Raw genomic sequence first — 20,245 nt, 5'->3', positions numbered from 1 at the left:
ATTACCCAGAGGGCAGTTCAGAGTCAGCCACATTGCTGTGGATCTGGAATCACAATATAGGCCAGACCAGGTAAGGATGGCAGTTTCCACCCCTAAAGGACATTAATGAGCCAAATGGGTTTTGCCAACAATTAATTCATGGTCATCATTAGATTCTTAATTCCAGATTTATTTTTTAAAAATTGAATTCAAAATCCACCATGGCAAGCAAACCCAAGTCCCCAAGACGTTACCTGGGTCTCTAAATTAACAGTCCAGCAACAATACCACTTGGCCATGGCCTCCCCTTACTGGGATGGACATCATGTTCAGTTGATACTTCATGGTAGCTGCTCCTGTCTAACAGTTTGGTGAAACAATTAGCTTCCACCATGGTACGGCCATGAGGAAATAGCCCCAGAAAGCACTCGGACATTTGAATCTTAACCGGAATTTGATGGGTTTACAATCCAAGATGACTGTGGGAGTTGCAACAAAAGAGCTTCAATGAGTTTAAAAACAAGCCCCACAACTGGCTGGACATCACTTGAGATTTTTAACAAATGCAGCTTTGCCAGAGCTGTTCACAGTCCAAGGCGAACCACCAAGAATTAGAGCTACTTAAGCAAAAAAGTCTATAGTCAGATTAAAGAAGGTCATAATAACCTTGGAAGTAGGGAAAAGACCTCTCACTCAGGAAAGCACAGAATTCATGGAGAAGCTGGGATGCACAAATAGTAAGCATTCAGGGTGATGCAATGTTACCAAGAGAATGCTACCTGAGAAGGAAAAACTAATTAAAACTTGCAAATGGGCTTGGGGGGAGTTGGTTAGCTCAGTTGGCTAGATGGCTAGTTTATGATGGAGAGTGACACTAACAGCATAGTTCAATTCCTACACCAGCTGAAGCTACCAGGAAGTGCACTCTTTTTCAACATCTCACCTGTCCTCAGATTTAAAAAGCTACCAGTCATCTCTCTTATTTGAGAAAGCAGCCCTGTGGCCTGTTAGAAGTATGGCAACTTTTATTAATCCTCTGCACCTTGCAAAATAAAGGGCAAGAAGCTCATTTTCAAGAACTATTATATGGTTTTTAGCTTGCTTTTTTTTTCTTTCTGACTTAATGTTCAATTATGCAAACTAATTGCAGCGAAATTGAAAATGTTGAAAATCAGGGAGGGTATACCCCTGCATATGCCAACATATGCCAGACTTTGGAACTACCTTCTCAAGGGTGGCTTATTGCTGAACAAGACAACAGCATTGGCTTGTTTCCAAACTCAAGCCGTACATCATAATAGCTGTTGATTACTTGTCTTCATGTTCAGCTTGATAGATCCTTCCATGAAATCACTCTGAAATGGCTGATATCCATGGCACCATTACCTATCGGTTGAGAAAATTGCGACAATATATTCAACAGCGGCAGAGTCATTTGAGACATCACTCAGTGACTGTCCCTGCTATTTAGCAGGTTAGCCCAGTGCCAGCTGAATGTCCCATACTCAGGGTTATGAGTCATAGACAATAATTGAACAAACTATCAGCAGTCTTAGCAGAAAAACTGGAAACTTGAGGGGCAATGGTTGCTTATGGCAGGGAATTCTTTGGGAAAGAGATTTCTGATTTTATTAAGAACTCTTTGACCTCTTCTTGCCTGCGGATTAGGCAGTTGTCTGCAAGGTTACAGAGTTGTGAGGAAGGCCATGGGAAACCATCTCATGCGTTCTTGTTCCTAACCATAAAGTGCTTGTTCACTCCAGCTGAACGTGGACCATGAGGCATGGAGAAACATAGGATAAAAGGGAAGCAAATAGACCACACCAAATTCAAAAGAATAAGAATTTCTTTTATTGAAATAATTCTAGATAATCTTCATAAAAACAGAGTCTTCAGTTCCATCTCAAATGGATATGGAGGCAATAAGAGTCTCACATTCAGTCCGCAGAGGGCAGAGTTTGAATTGGAGTACAGGAGGTAGATTCTAACAACTTTGATGTCAAAATCGTTGAACAACATTGGCACGGGTATTACTTTGGAGTCAAAATAATCCAAATTTCACAGCTCATTTCTTTTTATGAAGCATTTCCACAATGTGTAACAGCACAGAAAGAGTACAGTTATATAAAATATCTCCAGCAACATGATGTGCCAGCATCAGCAACTAAACTTACAGGAATCTTCACTCTGCTCCAATGAGATCGCTACATCTCTAAGCTACCTCAGTTTACAAAGCACCAGCTTTCATTTTGCTTTTTTGTCCTTTTAAAAAATATAAATTATTCTTAAAAAAGCTAAAAAATAAGTCTTGAACAAAATACATAAAATATCTTTTTTTTATATCCACTATTTTAGACTTTAAACCTACAGTAAGAAACTATTCTGTTGAGGCAATTATTTTGGATTTAATCTAAACATCACAGAGCCAATGGAACATATGGTGGGTCAATATCTGGTCTCGGCAACGCTGAAGCAGTGATCTGTTCTTCTGGATTCGCATAAACAATACACAATACATGTGGACATTTCAAGGTTTCCTGTAACACACTCTCCACATACTTGCAACATATAACTACATTTCCCTTCTCTGCTTACACCACCAGTGAGATATACAGGTATGTTTAGAAACAGATTATTCCTTAACCAACTGAATGATGAACTGCACATGAGGCAGTCAATCTAGGCCCCACAGAGTGAGGTTCAAGCTATTCTTCACTGTTACTTAATTCCCAAGGGATATCAAGCAGTAATTCTGACATCACCCCTGAAATGGCGATAGAAAGTGGACAAGTTGCGAACTACTTTTTCTCTAGTGCAGTCACACTCATCATACATCTGTGAGGCTAGTTGTAGCCTGCCCTCCTTCACCTTTTGTCCTCAGAAGACTTGCTACACCATGTGCCTCTGGGCATTATTTGTAATCGATCTCTGTAGTGCTGACTAAGCTGGGAGTCAGTACTGTTACCACTCTTGCTCTTGCTGTCAAGGAAAGCAAAAGTAAGCACTCATTAGGAAACCTGTCCATCTCAGCTTCCATACAGCAAGTAAAGACAGCTTTCCCAAATGGAATAGCTGGCTCTGCAGCTTTCCCTTCCTCTGAAAATTAACTAGCCTTTCACTCAGTAATTGCCTTTCCAGGAAACATTGAAAGTTAGAGTTCTCTGTGTGGGAGAAATCATAGATGCAGATTAATGTCCTAGTCAATATTTAGCATTCAGCCAATGCTGATAAAGCAGATTATGAGATCCTTGTCACATTGCTATTCGTGTGACCATTGCTCTGTGCAAATTGGCTACCGGTGCTTCCTACATTAAAACAGTGGCTACCCTTCAAAGTACTCCACTGGCACTAAATTGATTTTGGATATGCTGAGGTCATGAAAGGGGCTGTGTAAATGCAAGTCTTTCTTTTATTTACATCCCAGCACTGCATTTCCCAACATTTCTGACAGTGACTCTTACTTAATGTATTGTTCTGGAATGGTGACACTTGGTAACAAACCACAGCCACATATAACTCTTCAGCATTTGATTATGAAATTCCCACATGGTCTTGCCATTCTGCCAAAATTCCTTTGCTCAATTACTCCAGTTTCATCATTTTCAATAAAGACACATGTGCTCGTCAGAAATATAGTGCTGCACTTAACCATAAATGAACTAGCTGATATCTCCCAGTGCAGCACCTCAGTTCTACACTGACATGCGCTTGGTACAGTCAGACTGAGCTACATGGGTCTGAGACAGTGCCTCAGTGATATTTCATGGATAGTTTACAATGATAGTTGACAGAAACATCCCTCTAGCAACTTGACTAGGGAAAGAGAGCAGAAACACAAAGTGAAGTTACACAGTGCATTCCAGACAATATATAGGCACCCTGCTCAAATGTTTTAGAATAAAATTATACAACAGTCTTTGGCTCATTGAAGATGGGAAAGAATAATCATCTCCAATTTATATCCAGTGACATACTTAAAGCCTTTCTAGTTCAGTAGTCACACAAAGGCACCAGTAAACCTGGCCTTCTCTTGCTTAGCCTTAACAATGGAATTCTCCTTAACTTCAAGCAACTTTCCAATCATTCATCACAGGATATTTGAAAGTTTGAAATGGCCATTAATTCACTGATACTCCTCTCCTTTAAACTCTTCTTACCTGCAGAATGGACAAAGACAGTCTTAATTCAGTTCATCTGCAAGGTTACAGAGTTGTGAGGCCTCAGTTGGACCTATGTATACTTCTACCCTTCATCTTATGATGTTTGATCAAACTGGAGATCTAATCAAGAATCATATCCATCCCATTGGACCTCTTTGGAATACCACTAGGGACAGCATTCAATCTACTTATTCATATAGCTTTCTAAAACACATTCCCAGAAGTGGTCTTGTTCCACAGAACATATTGCAATACACATTCTCTCTCTCTATATATATATTTGTACAGTTGTGTTAGACAGTATGGGTAACTACAATAGTGCTTCAAAGCATCTCATCTTTTGTTTCTTTGTAGTTCACTATTTTATATTTAAAAAAAAATGAAACAGACCACACTAATTGTCACACTGGACAAAGAACAAGGTACAATTTCCAGCAGGCTTGGTGTAATGTAATTTTGTTGGTATGTTTTTCAACCTATTAAAGCCCCCTTTCAGGTTCTTACTAGAGTCATGTTTGATGTTGTCTACCCACCTTCAAAACTTGATCAAATCAGAGCTGGTAAGGTTCCTACACAAGGCTGCAAATACTGAGACCATCTTAGATATAAGCTTAAAACAAAAAAAAAACTGGCAAATACATAACATACTGACTACCTTATCCATTAACTTCAGTTCACCAATGTGCCAAAGCTGTCAACAGGCAAGATGCCTGAGACAGTCATGCAGCTGCCCATTGGTGGCAATGTTTTCCTTTCGGGCAGTGTTCCTGTGTCCTACAATGCACAATGTCATCACAATCCTTACACAGTCTGTCTGCTGCACTAGTAAGGCAGGAAAAATGAGAGGTTACAAAACCAAAAAACACAAATAAAGATGATTTTTTTAAAGAAGAAACCGGTTTGGTTTGCCTTTGTAGAGCTGTGCATCGTTTTGAAATGTCCACCTTCAATGCAATGATTTTTTTTTGGCTTTCTCTACGAAGCTTAAGCAAACAAACCATACACAAGTCCCACAAGTGAGCACAGCTTGGAATCCAGTCCCACAAGCAGGTACTCCTTACTCATCGGCATCAGGTTTAACATCAAGCATGGCATGTAGTTCCTCTGGTGTGTAGCCCAGCAGGCTCTGAAGGTCACAAACAAACCGGTACACATAACGCTTGCCTGCTGTTTTGTGAATGATGTTCTTGTCATAATAATAACGCAGGCCTCGGCTCAGCTTCTCGTAGTTCATCTTTGGTTTGTTTTTCCGCTTTCCCCATCGTCTGGCCACCTGAAAAAGAATGCAGTGTTTGAGAACTGCACAGAAAGAGGCCATTTAGCCCAACTCGTCTCCAGTGGTGTTTATACTCTAGATGGGCCTCCTCCCACTCTACTTCATCACCACCAATCAATACACACTTCTGTTCTTGTCTCCCTTATGTACTTAGCTTCCTTCACTGTAAATGCACCAATGTCATTTGTTTAAACTTTTCAATATGGCAGTGACTTATACTCCAACTTCTAGGTAAAAGAAAACCTCTTGAGTTCATTTATGTGCTTAGCTTTTACTTATGTCCTGTAGTTTTCATTTTTCCAGCAAGTGAAAACATCCAACCTTTTTATAATGTTAAAGACATCTTAAGATTAATGTTAAAGACTTCTATCAGGTCACTACATGAGCAGCCTCAATCTATTCAGATGTTTTCTGCCAGTTATAACTTCTCCGTTCTGGTGGCAGCATTGGAATAATGTTTTTTTGCATCTTTTCCAGTGTGCCAACATCCAGAAGGTTTGAATTATGAGGGGAGGCTGGATAAGCTGGGATGTTTTTCGTGGAGCACAGGAAGTTAAGGGGTGACCTTATAGAGGTTTATAAAATCATGACAGACATAGATAAGGTGAATAGCAAAGGTCTTTTCTCCAGGAAAGGGGAGTCCAAAACTAGTGGTCACACGTTTAAGGTGAGAGGGGAAAGATTTAAAAGGGACCTTACGGGCAACATTTTCACACAGTGGGTGGTGTGTGTACGGAACGAGCTGCCAGAGGGTGTGGTAGAGGTAGGTGCAATTATAATATTTAAAAGACTTCATTAGGGCGTTCGACAAGGTTCTGTATGGTAGACTGGCTAACAAAGTTATATCACATGGAATACAGAGAGAACTAGCCATTTAGATACAGAAGTGGCTCAAAGGTAGGAGACAGAGGATGGTGGTGGATAGTTGCTTTTCAGACTGGTGTGCGACAAGGATCGGTGCTGGGTCCACTGCTGCTTGTCATTTATGTAAATGATTTGGATGTGAACACAGGAGGTATGGTTAGTAAGTTTGTAGATGACACCAAAATTAGAGGCATAGTAGGAAACCAAGAAGCTTACCTCAGAATACATTGGGACCTTGATCAGATGGGCTGGTGGGTCTAGGAGTGGCAGGTGGAGTTGAGATAAATGTGAGGTGCTGCATTTTGGAAAGGCAAATCAGGGCAGGACTATACACTTAATGGTAAGGTCCTGGGGAATGTTGCTGAACAAAGAGACCTTGGAGTGCAAGTTCGTAGTTCCTTGAAAGTAGAGTCACAGGCAGACAGGGTAGTGAAGAAGATGTTTGATATGCTTGTCTTTATTGGTCAGTGTATTGAGTATAGGAGTTGGGAGGTCATGTACAGGATATTGGTAAGGCCACTTTTGGTATACTGTGTTCAATTCTGGTTTCTCTGCTATAGGAAGGATATTGTGAAACTTGAAAGGGTTCAGAAAGGGTGCGGTTGAGGCTACCTTGTTGAATGTTTTGAAGACAAAGATAGATAGATTTTTGAACAGTAAGGGAAATAAGGGTTATGGTGAGTGGGTGGGTAAATGGAGCTGGGTGTACAAAAGATCAGCCATGATCTTATTGAATGGCGGAGCAGGCTCGAGGGGCCTACTCCTGCTCCTATTCTTTCTGTTCATATGCTCTTGTCTCTTTTATCCAGAAAAAACTTGGATTTTTAAATTGCCAATTCAACACTTAGACTGATATCAAGTCCTAGAGGTCTTTACAGTCGATGGAGAACAGAAGGTCTCCTGTGGAAGTGAAATTCCAAATATAAGGTGCAGAAACAATTCCAATCAAGAAATTCGAGTGATCACATCTCAATTTGCTTGGGCATTTATACAACCACTGCAGGTCCACAAACTGGGGACATTTAGTGACTGCAACAGCAGCGCTACAAGCATTATGGTTGTAGAATGCAGCAACAAGGTTAACTGACTCAACCATGGTTTTATATCGATGAAACACACCGAGCCAATTTTAAATTTAAATATAATCCTAACCAGAACTGACAAAAAGGAAAAGTTTAAAATCTTGGGCTGAAAAGTTAACAGAACATATGTTTATTTCAAGTATTAAGTACAAAACTGCTCAAGAGCAGGAGAGGGTTAATGCAGAGACTAGAGAGAAAGGTTAACTCTTAATGAGTTCAGAATGACTGGCAGCCACTCCTCTGTCCTTGAGCTCTATGGTATGAGCCCATGCTTTGTGTAGACATTTGAACATGTTGTGAAACTCATGGAACTGTAACAATGGTGGCAATTGGACAAGGTTCATGACAAAGTGAGCATGCCCTTACCTCATCAGGATCTGCGAGCTTGAACTCCCAGCCGTCACCTGTCCAACTGATAAACGACTGGCAAGATTTGTCAGTCAAGAGCTCCAGCAGAAACTGCCACAACTGGATGGGCCCACTCCCTGTCATGGCGAGAAAGAGAGAGAGAGAGAGAGAAGAACATTAGTACATAGGTCCCAAAGAGATCACAAACTTTAAGCTCTGCCTTGAATTTTGTGCTGCTGACAGGAGTAAATCTGTCTACAAATCCTTGCAAACAAACTGGATGTAACACTCCAGCATCTTAATAATCCCACTAGTTTGTTGTTAGGATCAATTAGATTGCTCAGATACCATTCACTTTCTGCAATCCAACATGAAGGAGGATATTCATGTATCACCATTGTTTGGCGAGAGCCAGGCGATGAGCAAATGGAGGAATGTTGCAATAGAAGTGTAGAGGAAAAAATGATGAAGGGGAGGAGAAAAATCAGGAGGAATAAGAAATGTAGGAGGGGAAGGAGAGATAAAAAGAAGGCATTTGAAAAAGGACAAATGAGAATTATAAAAACAGAAAGTGCTCGTGAAACTCCAAGCCTGGCAGCATCTGTGGGGGGATAAACAGAAATAACTTTCTGAGTTCAATATGACTCCTTTTCAGAGACAGCTAGAAAATTAAGGGGGTTTATGCTGCGGGCGATGGAAGGGACAACCAGAATAGATAGCAAGGCTGCCCAGAGGTAAAGGTTAAGTGAGTTAAGCAAGCCAATGGTAGTAGAGAAGGAATATAGAGGAAGAGAAGATATACAGAGCAAGAGTATGTGTTAATGGTTGGTGTGAGTGGCAGATAATGGGTCAGCTCTGCTAACGGCAAACCCATGCAAACAAGACTCTGAGAAGGTGAGGAAGAGAATGAACCAAAATAATGGACAGAATTCACAGTTTGAAGTTATTGAACTCAATGTTGAGCTCAGAAAATTGTGAAGCGACTAAACAGAAAATGTAGTGTCGTTTCTCCAGCTCCTGTGACTTTCACTGGAACATTGCAGCAAGCTTAGGACAGAAATGTTGGCATGAGAGAAGGATGGTTTATTGAAGTGGCAAGCAGCAGGAAGGTTTGGGTTGTTCTTGCAGTCAGACCATAAAGTTGTCAATCTGCATTTGGTCTCATATTTGTAGATTAGACTGTATTGTAAGCAGTGAATACAGTAGACTAACTTGAAAGAAGTCAGAAAAGGTGGGAAAGAAGAAAATACCAGGAAAGAGGGCAAGGGGCAGACAAAAGGGGGAAGGGTCAAAGTAGGTAATCTCACCACAGGATGGGATTCACAGACAGTACACACACCAACTAATGCATCATTGCAAGAATTAAACATGTTTCGACATCATATAAATACAAGTTAAAATGTATGAATACTTGCAATAGATCTGGCAAAATCTATTTTAAGCTTCTGGAATTCCATAATGTGTTGGGCCTGAGAGGCAGAGTGTGGTTGAGGTGTGTGGAAGGTGGTTAAGAAGTGGAGGATGTTAAGAAGGGACAGCATGTAAGTTATAGAGTTATAAGTCAGCAATTCATATTTTCGAATTGCTATTTTCTTATTAAGTAGAGAAATGTGGTGAGTGTTTTCTTTTCATCTGAGTTTGTCGGTTTGGTAAATTAGGGATTTTGGACAGTTTGACTAAATCTCTGCATATTTGTGATGATTCTGGGAATCGTGGGACTTGCCTGATGAGTCGTGATACCGTGTAGAGGTGAGTAAAATCGTCTGAGCTGAAAATAGCTGTAACTACAACACAATAGGTGATAATTATAATCACACGTCACTCAACAAACAACCTTTAAACCTAAGCACCAGGCAGCCTGAAATGTTCAAGAGGAACAATGACGACAGAAGGGGGATTTCCCATTCAGTTGATCAACTTTAGGGGCACCACCAACAATCTGTAACCTGCTAATGCAATACCATTGCTCATCTATCCATCACAAACATTTCCAACATCAAGCTGTGCTAAATTAAAACAACAAACTGCAGATGCTGGAGCTCTGAAACAAAAACACAAATTGCTGGAGAAACTCAGCAGGTCTGGCAACAGTTCTGAAGAAGAGTAACTGGCCTCGAAATGTTAACTCTGTTTCCTCCCCACAGATGCTACCAGACCTGCTGAGTTTCTCCAGCAATTTCTGTTTTTGTATCAAGTTTATTGCGCTTGAGAAAAGGGGGAAGTTCATAAAATCTGAACCATCAAAGCACAAGCTAGGTTCCTTTCAGTAATTTCTGGGCAGCTTTATAAGGGTTAGTTTTTTTTTCTCCAGGAGTTGGATGCAGTTTGAAATGATTAGAAAACAGTGACTTTGTAGTCTTGTCAAAACAAAAGTCAGGATCTGTAACTTAATGACAGAGGTCTACCCACCCCACCGATGACACATATTCCCCATCGTGCTTATTAACTGACAAACAGGCAGCCCAATCACAGATCAGATCTAATAACCTTTAACTGTGGATCTGGCATGGCACTATTAAATAAGGTTTCCATTTATATAGCACCTTTTTATGATCTCAGGACTCCGTAAACTTGCCAAAATAGTATAATGCAAAAAATGTTTTCAGAAGTGTATTCATGCTTTAAGGTAACAATACGTCGACCGGTTACACAATGAAAGTTTCCCCAAACATCAATGAGATAAGGAAGGATAAATATTAGCCAAGACATCAGAGATAATTCCCTAGCCCTTCTTCGAAATAGTGTCATTAGATCTTCTACCTTAGAAGACAAATGAAATTTCAGTTCATCTCATTCAAAAGATGATTTTTCTGACAGTGAAGCACTTCCTCAGTACTGCAATGGAATATTATTAGGATTACATACTTGTGTCTACAGAGGAGAAGATGAACCCATAACCTCTTACTTAGTGCTAATAGTGTTGCTACTGAGGCAAGGTTGATACATCAGCAAAGAATTCAAACTCATTCACTCACTCATCTCCACTACTTACCTAACTACAAGAAAGCCTCAGGAGGTGTGCAGGCTTCACACTGCATTAACCCTGCTCTTTCTTGCACGCAACCTAAAAATAGAGCTTATAGCAGGGATCACACGCAAAACATTTCCCACAATGAGTGCAGTGTCTGCTGTGCAAAATCTTCCTTTGCTCAAAATAAAAAGTTCATGCAGAAATATTTAAGTAAAGCTCACAGATGTATGATGGCATCAGTTCATTAGAATGTGAAAACTGAGCATTAGTGGGTCTCTGTTCCCAACTGGGAACAAGGCAAAGCATTGATGGGACTGTGAAATGTAGTACAGATAATCGTACACAGACACTCTGTCAGTTTTTCCATCTAAGATGAGGTGACAGTACTGGACTCTTTAGGTCTCTCTATTTTTCTGCTGATTTCATTAAGAAACCCTTTTATGGCAGTGATGATCCAACTCTTTAAGAATGTGAGCAAACAGCGAGGGTAGCTCGAGGCAAGTGCCGCCAAATTCTCAGCCAAGAAGCCATCATTGAGAGCCTTAAATCACAGGTTGCAATATCCAGCAACGTACTCCTCAGCCCCTGCCACCAAATCCCCAACCCCACTCACACTCTGCTCTGAAGAATGCCACTTCCTTATGATGCCATCTTTTACTGAACCACCAGCTATTGGAGTTATTTTCATGAGATCAGAAGGGATTGCGCATTGGTACAGAGGACTGTTGTAATGTATGGAGGAGTGGTACCAGATGGATTGATCTAAACTGTTTCCAGTGATTGAGGAGATGCAGGAAATAAGGTACAAAACGTGCAGTTACATGTGAGACATTTCAAACAGAGAATGGGCATAATCTCATTTACAATTGTACAGTGCACTACCAGAATTAGTGATTGAACAGAGATTGTGACACATTTAAGTATAGATTAAAAAGGTGATCGAAGGGAAAGGGGATTAAAAAGATATGGGTCAAGGTAGGCATGTGGCATGACAAGACTGCTTATGTGGAAAATGAATTCCAACATAGGATAGGTGAGCTGCGATGCCTTACTTTTTATGTACTAATACTGTATTAACTTGCTAATTGGATCTACAATCAGGGCAGGGTGTCACTCTTTCTAACACCTCTCCAACTTGGCTCTTTCATTGATGAAAGGTCTCAGCTTCAACAAGAGGCAATCAGCAGCTTTCAAATTTTGGATACTGTTGCAGGCATTTAAGGGGCATCTTTTTGAGACAATTCTGACCCAGTGAGCAAACATAAATAAACACATACTGGCACATGTATACCCTCAGACACAGTCTCACGGAAATCTCCATACACAGACACAAGAGATATAAGGGACATGCAAATTGACCAACAAAGGCCACCAGTTACAACAAGGATTAAGGAGGGGTGACTTTTCTTTCTCTCACTAGCCGATGTGGTACGAATTTTATCAAACAACTGATTGCAACAACCCAGTCAAACAAAATGTGCAATTTGCTGGACAGCTCACAGCCCAATTATGTTTTACTACAACATTCTTAACGATACCATCTGAAGAAATGGCTGTCTAGTCATCTGTTCCTACCGTTTCTGTTGATACAATTTTCAGCTGGGCACATTATGAATGCCTGGCTGAGCTCCAAGAAGGTTTCATGCACTTAGCTCTCAGCAGCTTATGTTGACATTGCTGCAGACGGAACTGCAAGCTTTGTTTCATTGCTATCCTCAATACAATGTAATAATTGGTTTTGAAGATCTTTTTCAGTGCCTGGGTGTTATTCACATTAGATTTAAGAGGTGCCGAGAGAATAAAAGCTTAATAGTATGAATAATTTTGGTTGATAGCTCTTACAAGGTGTAAGCAGAACATTGGATATTGAAAGCCTTTTTTTCTTCTGGTGCTAGTCTCATGAGCAATTCAAAGACTCATCATTAGTTCATTCATTCTACATAGGAGGGATACTCAGAGAGTGGAGATGAAGGATGCGTGGTGTGGGGGGGGGGGGGGGGGGCATGTGGGTGTAAGCATCATGGGTGATAGAGGGCATGGAAGGGAAATGGTAGATATGAGAGAAGGGAGTGAGAGGTGAAGACCTGAGGACCTAACATTCATAATTACATCTCTGTTGGTGTGGGAGTAATTGAAAGCGAGTCTTTTAGCCTGCTGGCCACGTTATCTGTTACCTCTCTTGCTAACTAGAGCCTACTTCCTGAGGCAGCACTGATTCCATCCTACTCTCACCTCCCCAGAAGGAAACTATGGTGGATGAGGGGCCCCCTTAAGAAGATAGCTGTGCAGAGAAGGGAAATTTCCCAACACACACCTCTCTTTCTATCATGAAAAGCCAGTCTTTGGAAGTGGAAATGTTGGTTGTGCAATGAAACAAGAAAAACAATCCATTGTTTGTTATGTTCTTTACTTTGGTTCTTCCTGGGTGCCTCTGGATGACAATACATTTTAATATGTTGGCTGTCTGTGAAAGCAGGCCTTAAATGATTTTCCAGTGTTCTTGACAAATCCAAAGACACGGGTGATGACAACTGAAGTATTTAGTTCCGTTTAGCTGACGGTTGGCAACTTTCTCAAAACAGGTGTTTTGTATAAGGCACATTCAATGCTGTATGATTGCACATAAGGGTTGAAATATGCTATTTTGGCATGCTGGGGTGGTGGAGCTGCATCCCAATGGGTTTAACTTTCATTTTCGTAGATCTGTTCACATAAGAAACAGAAAGAAGTATCATGCAATTGGTGCAAAAGGTGAAATTACGGAGAGGTGGCAATGAAATATAGTTCATAGATCAATCTGGATGCTCCATTCAGAGATGACAGGTAACAGTGGAAATAAGGCAGGTTAAGGTGCAGAAAGCAATGCATTGATATTTGCTGATTCCTTTGCCCAATTCTCCTAAGGCATCAATTTCAAGAAAATAGAAATATTTCCTATTTGAAGAAATTGGATTCTTTTGAAATAAATTGGAATGCAATTTCAGAAACTGGAAGTATGAGTTAATGGATTGACACCACCCTTTGGGAGTGTCTACAGCAGACTTGCTTTGCAAAACAACTCACTTATAAAAGTCTTTTGAAGCTGTAAGTGGATCTGTCTTAATTGTTGATGCCGTAAAAGTTGTCAGTGACAACTGACAATATTTAATATTGGGTCTAATCCGATCCCCACAAGTTTGGAGAAGTATTGAAATTCTGTTGGACAATACTAGTTTAGAATACAGATTGCTAAGCATTTCAATAACGACATTGCTCCGAGAGGCTAACACAGTCCCACAGATAAGGGAGATCATACAGCAAACTTTGTTTTAACCGACACCTTATGAACCAGCACCCCTGATAAACTGGTAAAAATTATGCACCTCAAACACCGTGAATTTTATTGTATTATCCCAATCTGTGTGATGTCCGAGTAGTCAGCTGAGGGTGCTAGTGGGAAATTTTATTTAAGGCAAAGTTGCATTATTATTTACAGCATAAAACTCTTAAATAAAGTATAACAGTTATGTTAATACCCCTGTATTACATTTCTATTACTGTGTGTGTGTTTTCACATTGATTATGTGGACCTCTGGAATATTTGCTTAACTGGTACACTCCTGGTCCCATAAATGCTGGCTAATAAAAAAAGTTTCCTGTATTATGATATTATTTACTGTTTCTTTTATTATTTGCATTGTACTTTGTACTTTATCAGTAAATTATTTTGTCAACCACAACTAGTATGAAGGTCTGTCATTAATGGTAGCAAAACACTTCTCAGAATTTCAGGGAAAACCCACAATACCACAGCATCAACAAAGAGCAAAATTCATTTGAAGAAAAATTGTCATCAAAATGGCACGAAGCTAAGACTTAGACTATTCTTATGCCTAAAATATAAAAGTCCAAATATATAGAAAGTTCAAAGAAGGATCCAAAAAGTGCATCGTTCTTTGGTTGAGATGTTGTTTGATTAAACTAAGCACCTGTTTGCCTGTTCAGGAAGCGCTTCAACTTTACATGGGAGCAGGAAAATAAAAGATGTCATTCATAAGACTTTTAATTGATCAGAGGTAAGGCCCTTCCTTCAGGAAAGATACAATGGGTAAGGTAACCCTGGGCCAATCTGCACTGAGGATATTGCCTCCTTTAAGCTATAGCTCTGGCTCCATCCCCAGAGTGAAGATAACAGGTCCATTCTGTTCTGTGCAGCAGCATGTAGTCACGGAGAAGGCAACTGATGTTGCTTGTTCCTCAACAGAAGTCCATGGTGTAGCTTCGTAAGTTGTTCCCACGCTGTACTGAAGGCCCACAATCAGAGAGGCATAGTAGGGAACCCAAAAAAGGTGGAATGCTTCCAAAATGTTGGAAATTGTTCGCAAAGCAGTGAAAGCTTCAGAACAAATCCTGGGAGCACAAGCAGGGAAGCAGCAATAGCTGCATCAATCATTAAAGCTTTTAATTTCACAGAATCCCTGCTATGTTTGCACCTTGCTGACCGCAAGTTTCACTTAGTTTAGAATCCCAGAATACCAGAATAAATTCTGAATGACTTGCCTTTTAGCATATTTAAATTAGAGACCTGAAAACTCCACAGGAGTTTCTCACAGCCCAGAAGTGAGAGAATCATGTCATGTTTCAACAATTCGGAATGTTTAAGGAGTTAACACACAGCAGACCCTCATATGGAGGTGTCTCCTTATAAGTTAAATGCTGCTCCATGTTTGTACATGGAGAAACACTTCCCCAAACACTTTCACGGTTCATGTATAGATAGCAACAGAATTCTTCACATTCAGACTCAGGACCATGGAAAGATACTTTTTTTTTCTCTTCCTACTTCTGAGCTGAACAGAAAACAACTTTAATCAGGGAGTGAGTAGACAAATCTTTTAAGTCATGGCTCACCAGTCAATCACTGCAGGATAGAGGGTTGAAGTTAAATTTATTTTCTGTGCTTTGCAGCAGATTGGTATACCAGCAGGTAAAATGTTACAACCTAGAACAGATATGTGGAAATAAGGAAGGGGCTGGTGACACCCTGTCTTACTAATTGACGAATGACAGCAATGCTAATGATAGCAGAAGCATGATTTAACAGGAAATTCATAATTTCTGCCTGAGTTATACCACTCCAGCATTAACTTTCTAAAAATTATACTTCGCATTGAAATAGACACATCAATTATGCTTGCGCAATCAATAGAATTCAAATCCACTACAGAAAATTCACTCAAAGTCCCCTTTTAATTATAATAATATAAGCTTCAATTTCTGCCAGTTAACCTCTCTGGCACTGAAAATTATTTTTACGTGTGAAGAGAGTCATTCTTTCAAGTTTTAGTTGTTGCTGGAAATTATTATTAAAATCTCAGATATGAAATTAACTTTATTTCCTTTGCTCGGTAGATCTAATTTCTCTTTCCCTCATTATTTACTGTACTTCATTTGATATTGAATTCACTGACTGTAATTTACACTCAAGCTGTTAAATATCATAGTGCAACTGTTTACATGCCAGTTTCCTTATAGCATCATGATCAACTGGCAGTTCAAGTAATTTGCCACTGAGCAATTCTTATAACCCAGGCACTTAAGGCTTGTCTAACCAAAAGCACATGCTATTTGATGCCTTGCTACAGTGTAATATGGCCTAATATCCACAAAACTGTGCAGACGTGAAGAAAATTTTGCTCAGTACAGCACTATATAAGAACAGTCACTGTACTTACTGTACTAGGGGTGGCATGGTGGCTCAGTGGTTAGCACTGCTGCCTCACAGTGCCAGGGACCCGGGTTCAATTCCATCCCCCAGGGCAACTGTCTGTGTGGAGTTTGCACATTCTCCACGTGTCTGCATGGGTTTCCTCCAGGTGCTCCAGTTTCCTCCCACAGTCCAAAGATGTGCAGGTTAGGCAGATTGGCTGTGTTAAATTGCCCGTAGTGTTGAGGGATTAGGTAGGTTATAAGGAGATGGGTCTGGGTGGGATGCTCCAAGCATCGGTGTGGACTTTGTTGGGCCGAAGGGCCTATTTCCACACTGTAGGGATTCTATGTACTTACAGTCCCTTTTTAGACCACTCAATGATCTGTACTGCTCTACATCAAAATGCTCAATGTCTTGTTGAGCCCTATACTAGAACACACTTGGTACTGTATGGTCCTACATTTGATCACTGCGTACATTCATGTCTGCTTTTAACAACACTCAATGAAACTTTACCTTTTCTAAAAATCACATTACTTCTCAAAGGACAGCTAACCATTCCTGATGGTGTATGGTGACCATATACAAAAGGATATCTTGCCTTTTGAAAATAGTACCTACCTCTATAAAGGATAGCATCATCTTTAGACCTTTCCTACCAGATTAAAAACTGCACAAGTTGTGTTTTAGATATCCCACCAGTACAAATCTAATAAGACTGAGGCAGCTGCACTTTAATATATTTAGCCATTCACAGCACTGTTTTGCTGATCAGTTGGGAGAACAAATAAGCATCATGCTGATCTCCACCTGTGCAATGCATAGCTAGAATCAGAGACTATGATATATTTGAAGCAGAAACTATAAATGGTACGATAGCATCGTTGTGAAATACTTTCACATTCAAATGGTGCAGAGTGGAGCAGTGCAGTTGAGCAGCAGATGCTGCATTCTGTGCTGATGGTGTGGTTAGACATTTGTCAATACACATAGGGGCACTCTCAACTCTTGTACAGACCTCGCTAGAATGAGGGCAACACCACATCTGAGATCTGGTGGGCAGCTAACACACGTGACTGTGTGGGCGTGCACCACGCTGCAAGACCAAACAGTCCTTTGCATGAAATTCTTGTGGGTGGCCTATTTACACTTCAGCAAGCACAAATCCCTCATGTTAGTCACAGCCCCAATGCAGTTCAGCAAATTAAAATTAGGTTACATAGAATTATAGAGTAGATAGCAGAGCATCCACCTTAACCACTACACAATGACACTTATACTTTGCTTGAGTCTCCTCCCATCCTTCTTCAACTAATTCTATCACCATAATACATTACTCGTCTCTAGCAATATTTTACCTCGCTTCTCTTTAAATGTTTCTATGCTATGTGCCTCAACCACACTGAGGTATTGGCTTTCACCCTCCCACCACTCTCTGGGTAATAAATTTTTTTTCTGAGCTGCCAATTTTTGGTAATATCAACCTTATATTGCTGACCTGTAGATATTACACAAGTGTCAACTCTCTGTCTCTAAGCCTCACAACGTGATTGAACATGGAAGCTGAGCTCCCGGTAGCACTCCGATACTTGAGATGTACTCTAGTACAGTTACCCTTCTGGGAAAGGAAACCCTCTCCACCAGCCAGGATTCAATGTGGCAAAGCTTTGTGCCATGTGTAGTTAGGGTAAGGATTGCTCGTAAGACTGAAGGGAGTTTAAATGTGAACATCTCTGTTTGCTATTTCTTTAATGCTTGTACATGAATACACACAGGTATACGTATATACACACCGGTATGCATGAATGCATTCATAGATACAGTGAAATAAACTGAAAACTAATGCCCAAACTAAAGAATATGTATCCAATTATAATTCAGTTTGAATGAACTTGCAAGGAGCAGTACGGTGGCTCAGTGTTTGGCACTGCTACCTCACAGCCACCAGCGACTTGGGTTCAATTCCACCTTCGGGCGACTGTCTGTGTGGAGTTTGCACATTCTCCCCGTATCTGCATGGGTTTTCTCCGGGTGCTCCAGTTTCCGCCCACAGTCCAAAGATGTGCAGGTTAGTTAAATTGGACAATTTAGCATGGCCATAGTGTTCAGGGATGTGTACATTAAGTGCATTAGCCATGGGATATGCAGGGACAGGTAAGGGTGTGGATTGCTATTTGGTGGATCAGTGTGGATTCGATGGGGCAACTGGCCTGCTTCCACACTGTCGGGATTCCACAGGCCTGTCTGCCAGATAATGATAGTTGGTGCCAGCTTAAAAATACAACATTTATTAGAAAACAAATCGCCAGGTCTCATCTCCAGGCCCAGGTCTGAATTTAACCTATACTGATAAAATGAAAGTTTTGACACTCTCCACTTGCTGTTGAAATGCTTCTTAAAATATATTTTACTCGGTCTCAATTCAGCTCCCTACCAGGTACAACAATACCACTAATTCAACATAAACATCCCCTAACATTGGCAATATCTCATTGAGTCACTGCTCCTTGAGCAGTGTTCTCATTTCTCTATTACATTACTGTTGGAGATAAGGAGAAAAATGTGAACATTTCAGTACACTGCTGTAAAAATGTAAGAAATAAGTGTAAGAATACGACATTTGGACATTCCTCAAAATACAGTGGATATTTTAAGGCCAAGCTAGATTCTTTCATCCTAAGGGGATGAAAGGTTATTGGGTCTATGTAGGAATGTAGAGTTGAGGTTAAAATCAGGTCAGCTAAAATCTTACTGCATGGCAGAACAAGCTCAAAAAGGACAAGTAGCCTACTCTTCTTTCTTGTTTGTAGGCTCATATGTCTACATTTCTGCATTATCCTTCATTTTTTAAAGACCATAAGTTGTATTACCTTAGTCTTGAATATATTCAATATCTGCGCAATTCACAGCTCTCTGGAATACAGAATTCCAAACATTTGCAACCCTTTGAGTGAAGAAATTTCTTCTTCTCTCCGTCCTAAATGGCTGAGCCTTTAATCAGAGACTGTGACCTCATGTTCACAGTTCCTCAGCCAGGAAAAATAACCTCTTCACAGCAACCTTATTACACCTCTGTGTTTCAGTATGTCCAGCATACCTTTTATCTCAGGTAGGAAAGGTTCCCCAGCCTTCAGAACTTGGTTGGAGTCTAAAGTTTCTGGAGATTAATCTCCAAGCCACTTTGAGGAACAAGTAGAAGGAAAAATCAAAGGAACATGATTTTCAAAATTTCTTGTTCAACAGGCATAAAATATTGGAAAGGGGAAAGAAGCTATTTAACAGTCAAGTGTGGCAATGAAGACTCTATTTGTGTTTAAGTTGGCTTAGGAAGGTGAGCACCACAATATGTTAGGTGACCAATGGTTGGGAGGGGGAGCTGTGGGAGCACCATGGGGCTACTTGTGGAGGATCATCAAATAAAACACCGATATTAATTTTCCTGGAGTTGGGAATCTTACAGGTCCCCGAGTAAACAACTGTCAATCCAACAGGAAGGACAGAGTTATCCGATTCAATATGGCACATGACTGGGAGCATTGAGCATCAGATTCTGGTGGTCAGAGTGAAGGTATGAAATGCCAGTGTTGAGGGAGGGTAAAAGAATAGATTGGCCACCATTTTGGACACAGAATGGTTCAATGTGAGTTTTTGTTCCATTTCCGCTCATTAGTTCTAAAATTCACTTGTTAAAATTAAAATAAGTTACAATCCATCTCTGCTGTGTTACTCTGTTTCCCACTTGCCAAGGCTGTAGTTAACCTACTTTCACTGAAATCTTCACTGTACGTGGGTCTTCTCTAGAATCATCTTTTACGACCAGTTCCAAAATAAACTCAATTCAATGTGGGACAACAAGGTGCAGGGCTGGATGAACAC

At 40.4% G+C, this 20,245-nt stretch overlaps 1 protein-coding gene across 1 annotated transcript in view; it reads right to left on the bottom strand.

The window, feature by feature from the left end:
• Positions 1-1,807: 1,807 nt before the first annotated feature.
• LOC109935925 (v-ets avian erythroblastosis virus E26 oncogene homolog 1) overlaps positions 1,808-20,245 on the bottom strand; it is an 89,395-nt gene continuing 70,957 nt past the window's right edge. The window contains exons 9-10 of the mRNA XM_048615598.1: positions 7,728-7,846; positions 1,808-5,412 (exon numbers count right to left, since the gene is read on the bottom strand). Coding sequence (XP_048471555.1) covers positions 5,197-5,412; positions 7,728-7,846 — 335 coding nt within the window. The 3' untranslated portion in view covers positions 1,808-5,196. The remainder of the gene's footprint in view (positions 5,413-7,727; positions 7,847-20,245) is intronic.

The sequence above is a fragment of the Rhincodon typus genome, chromosome 32, assembly GCF_021869965.1.
Source record: "Rhincodon typus isolate 14 chromosome 32, sRhiTyp1.1, whole genome shotgun sequence".
In the NCBI taxonomy this organism is placed as follows: domain Eukaryota; kingdom Metazoa; phylum Chordata; class Chondrichthyes; order Orectolobiformes; family Rhincodontidae; genus Rhincodon; species Rhincodon typus.
This window is presented reverse-complemented; position numbering and strand designations above follow the sequence as displayed.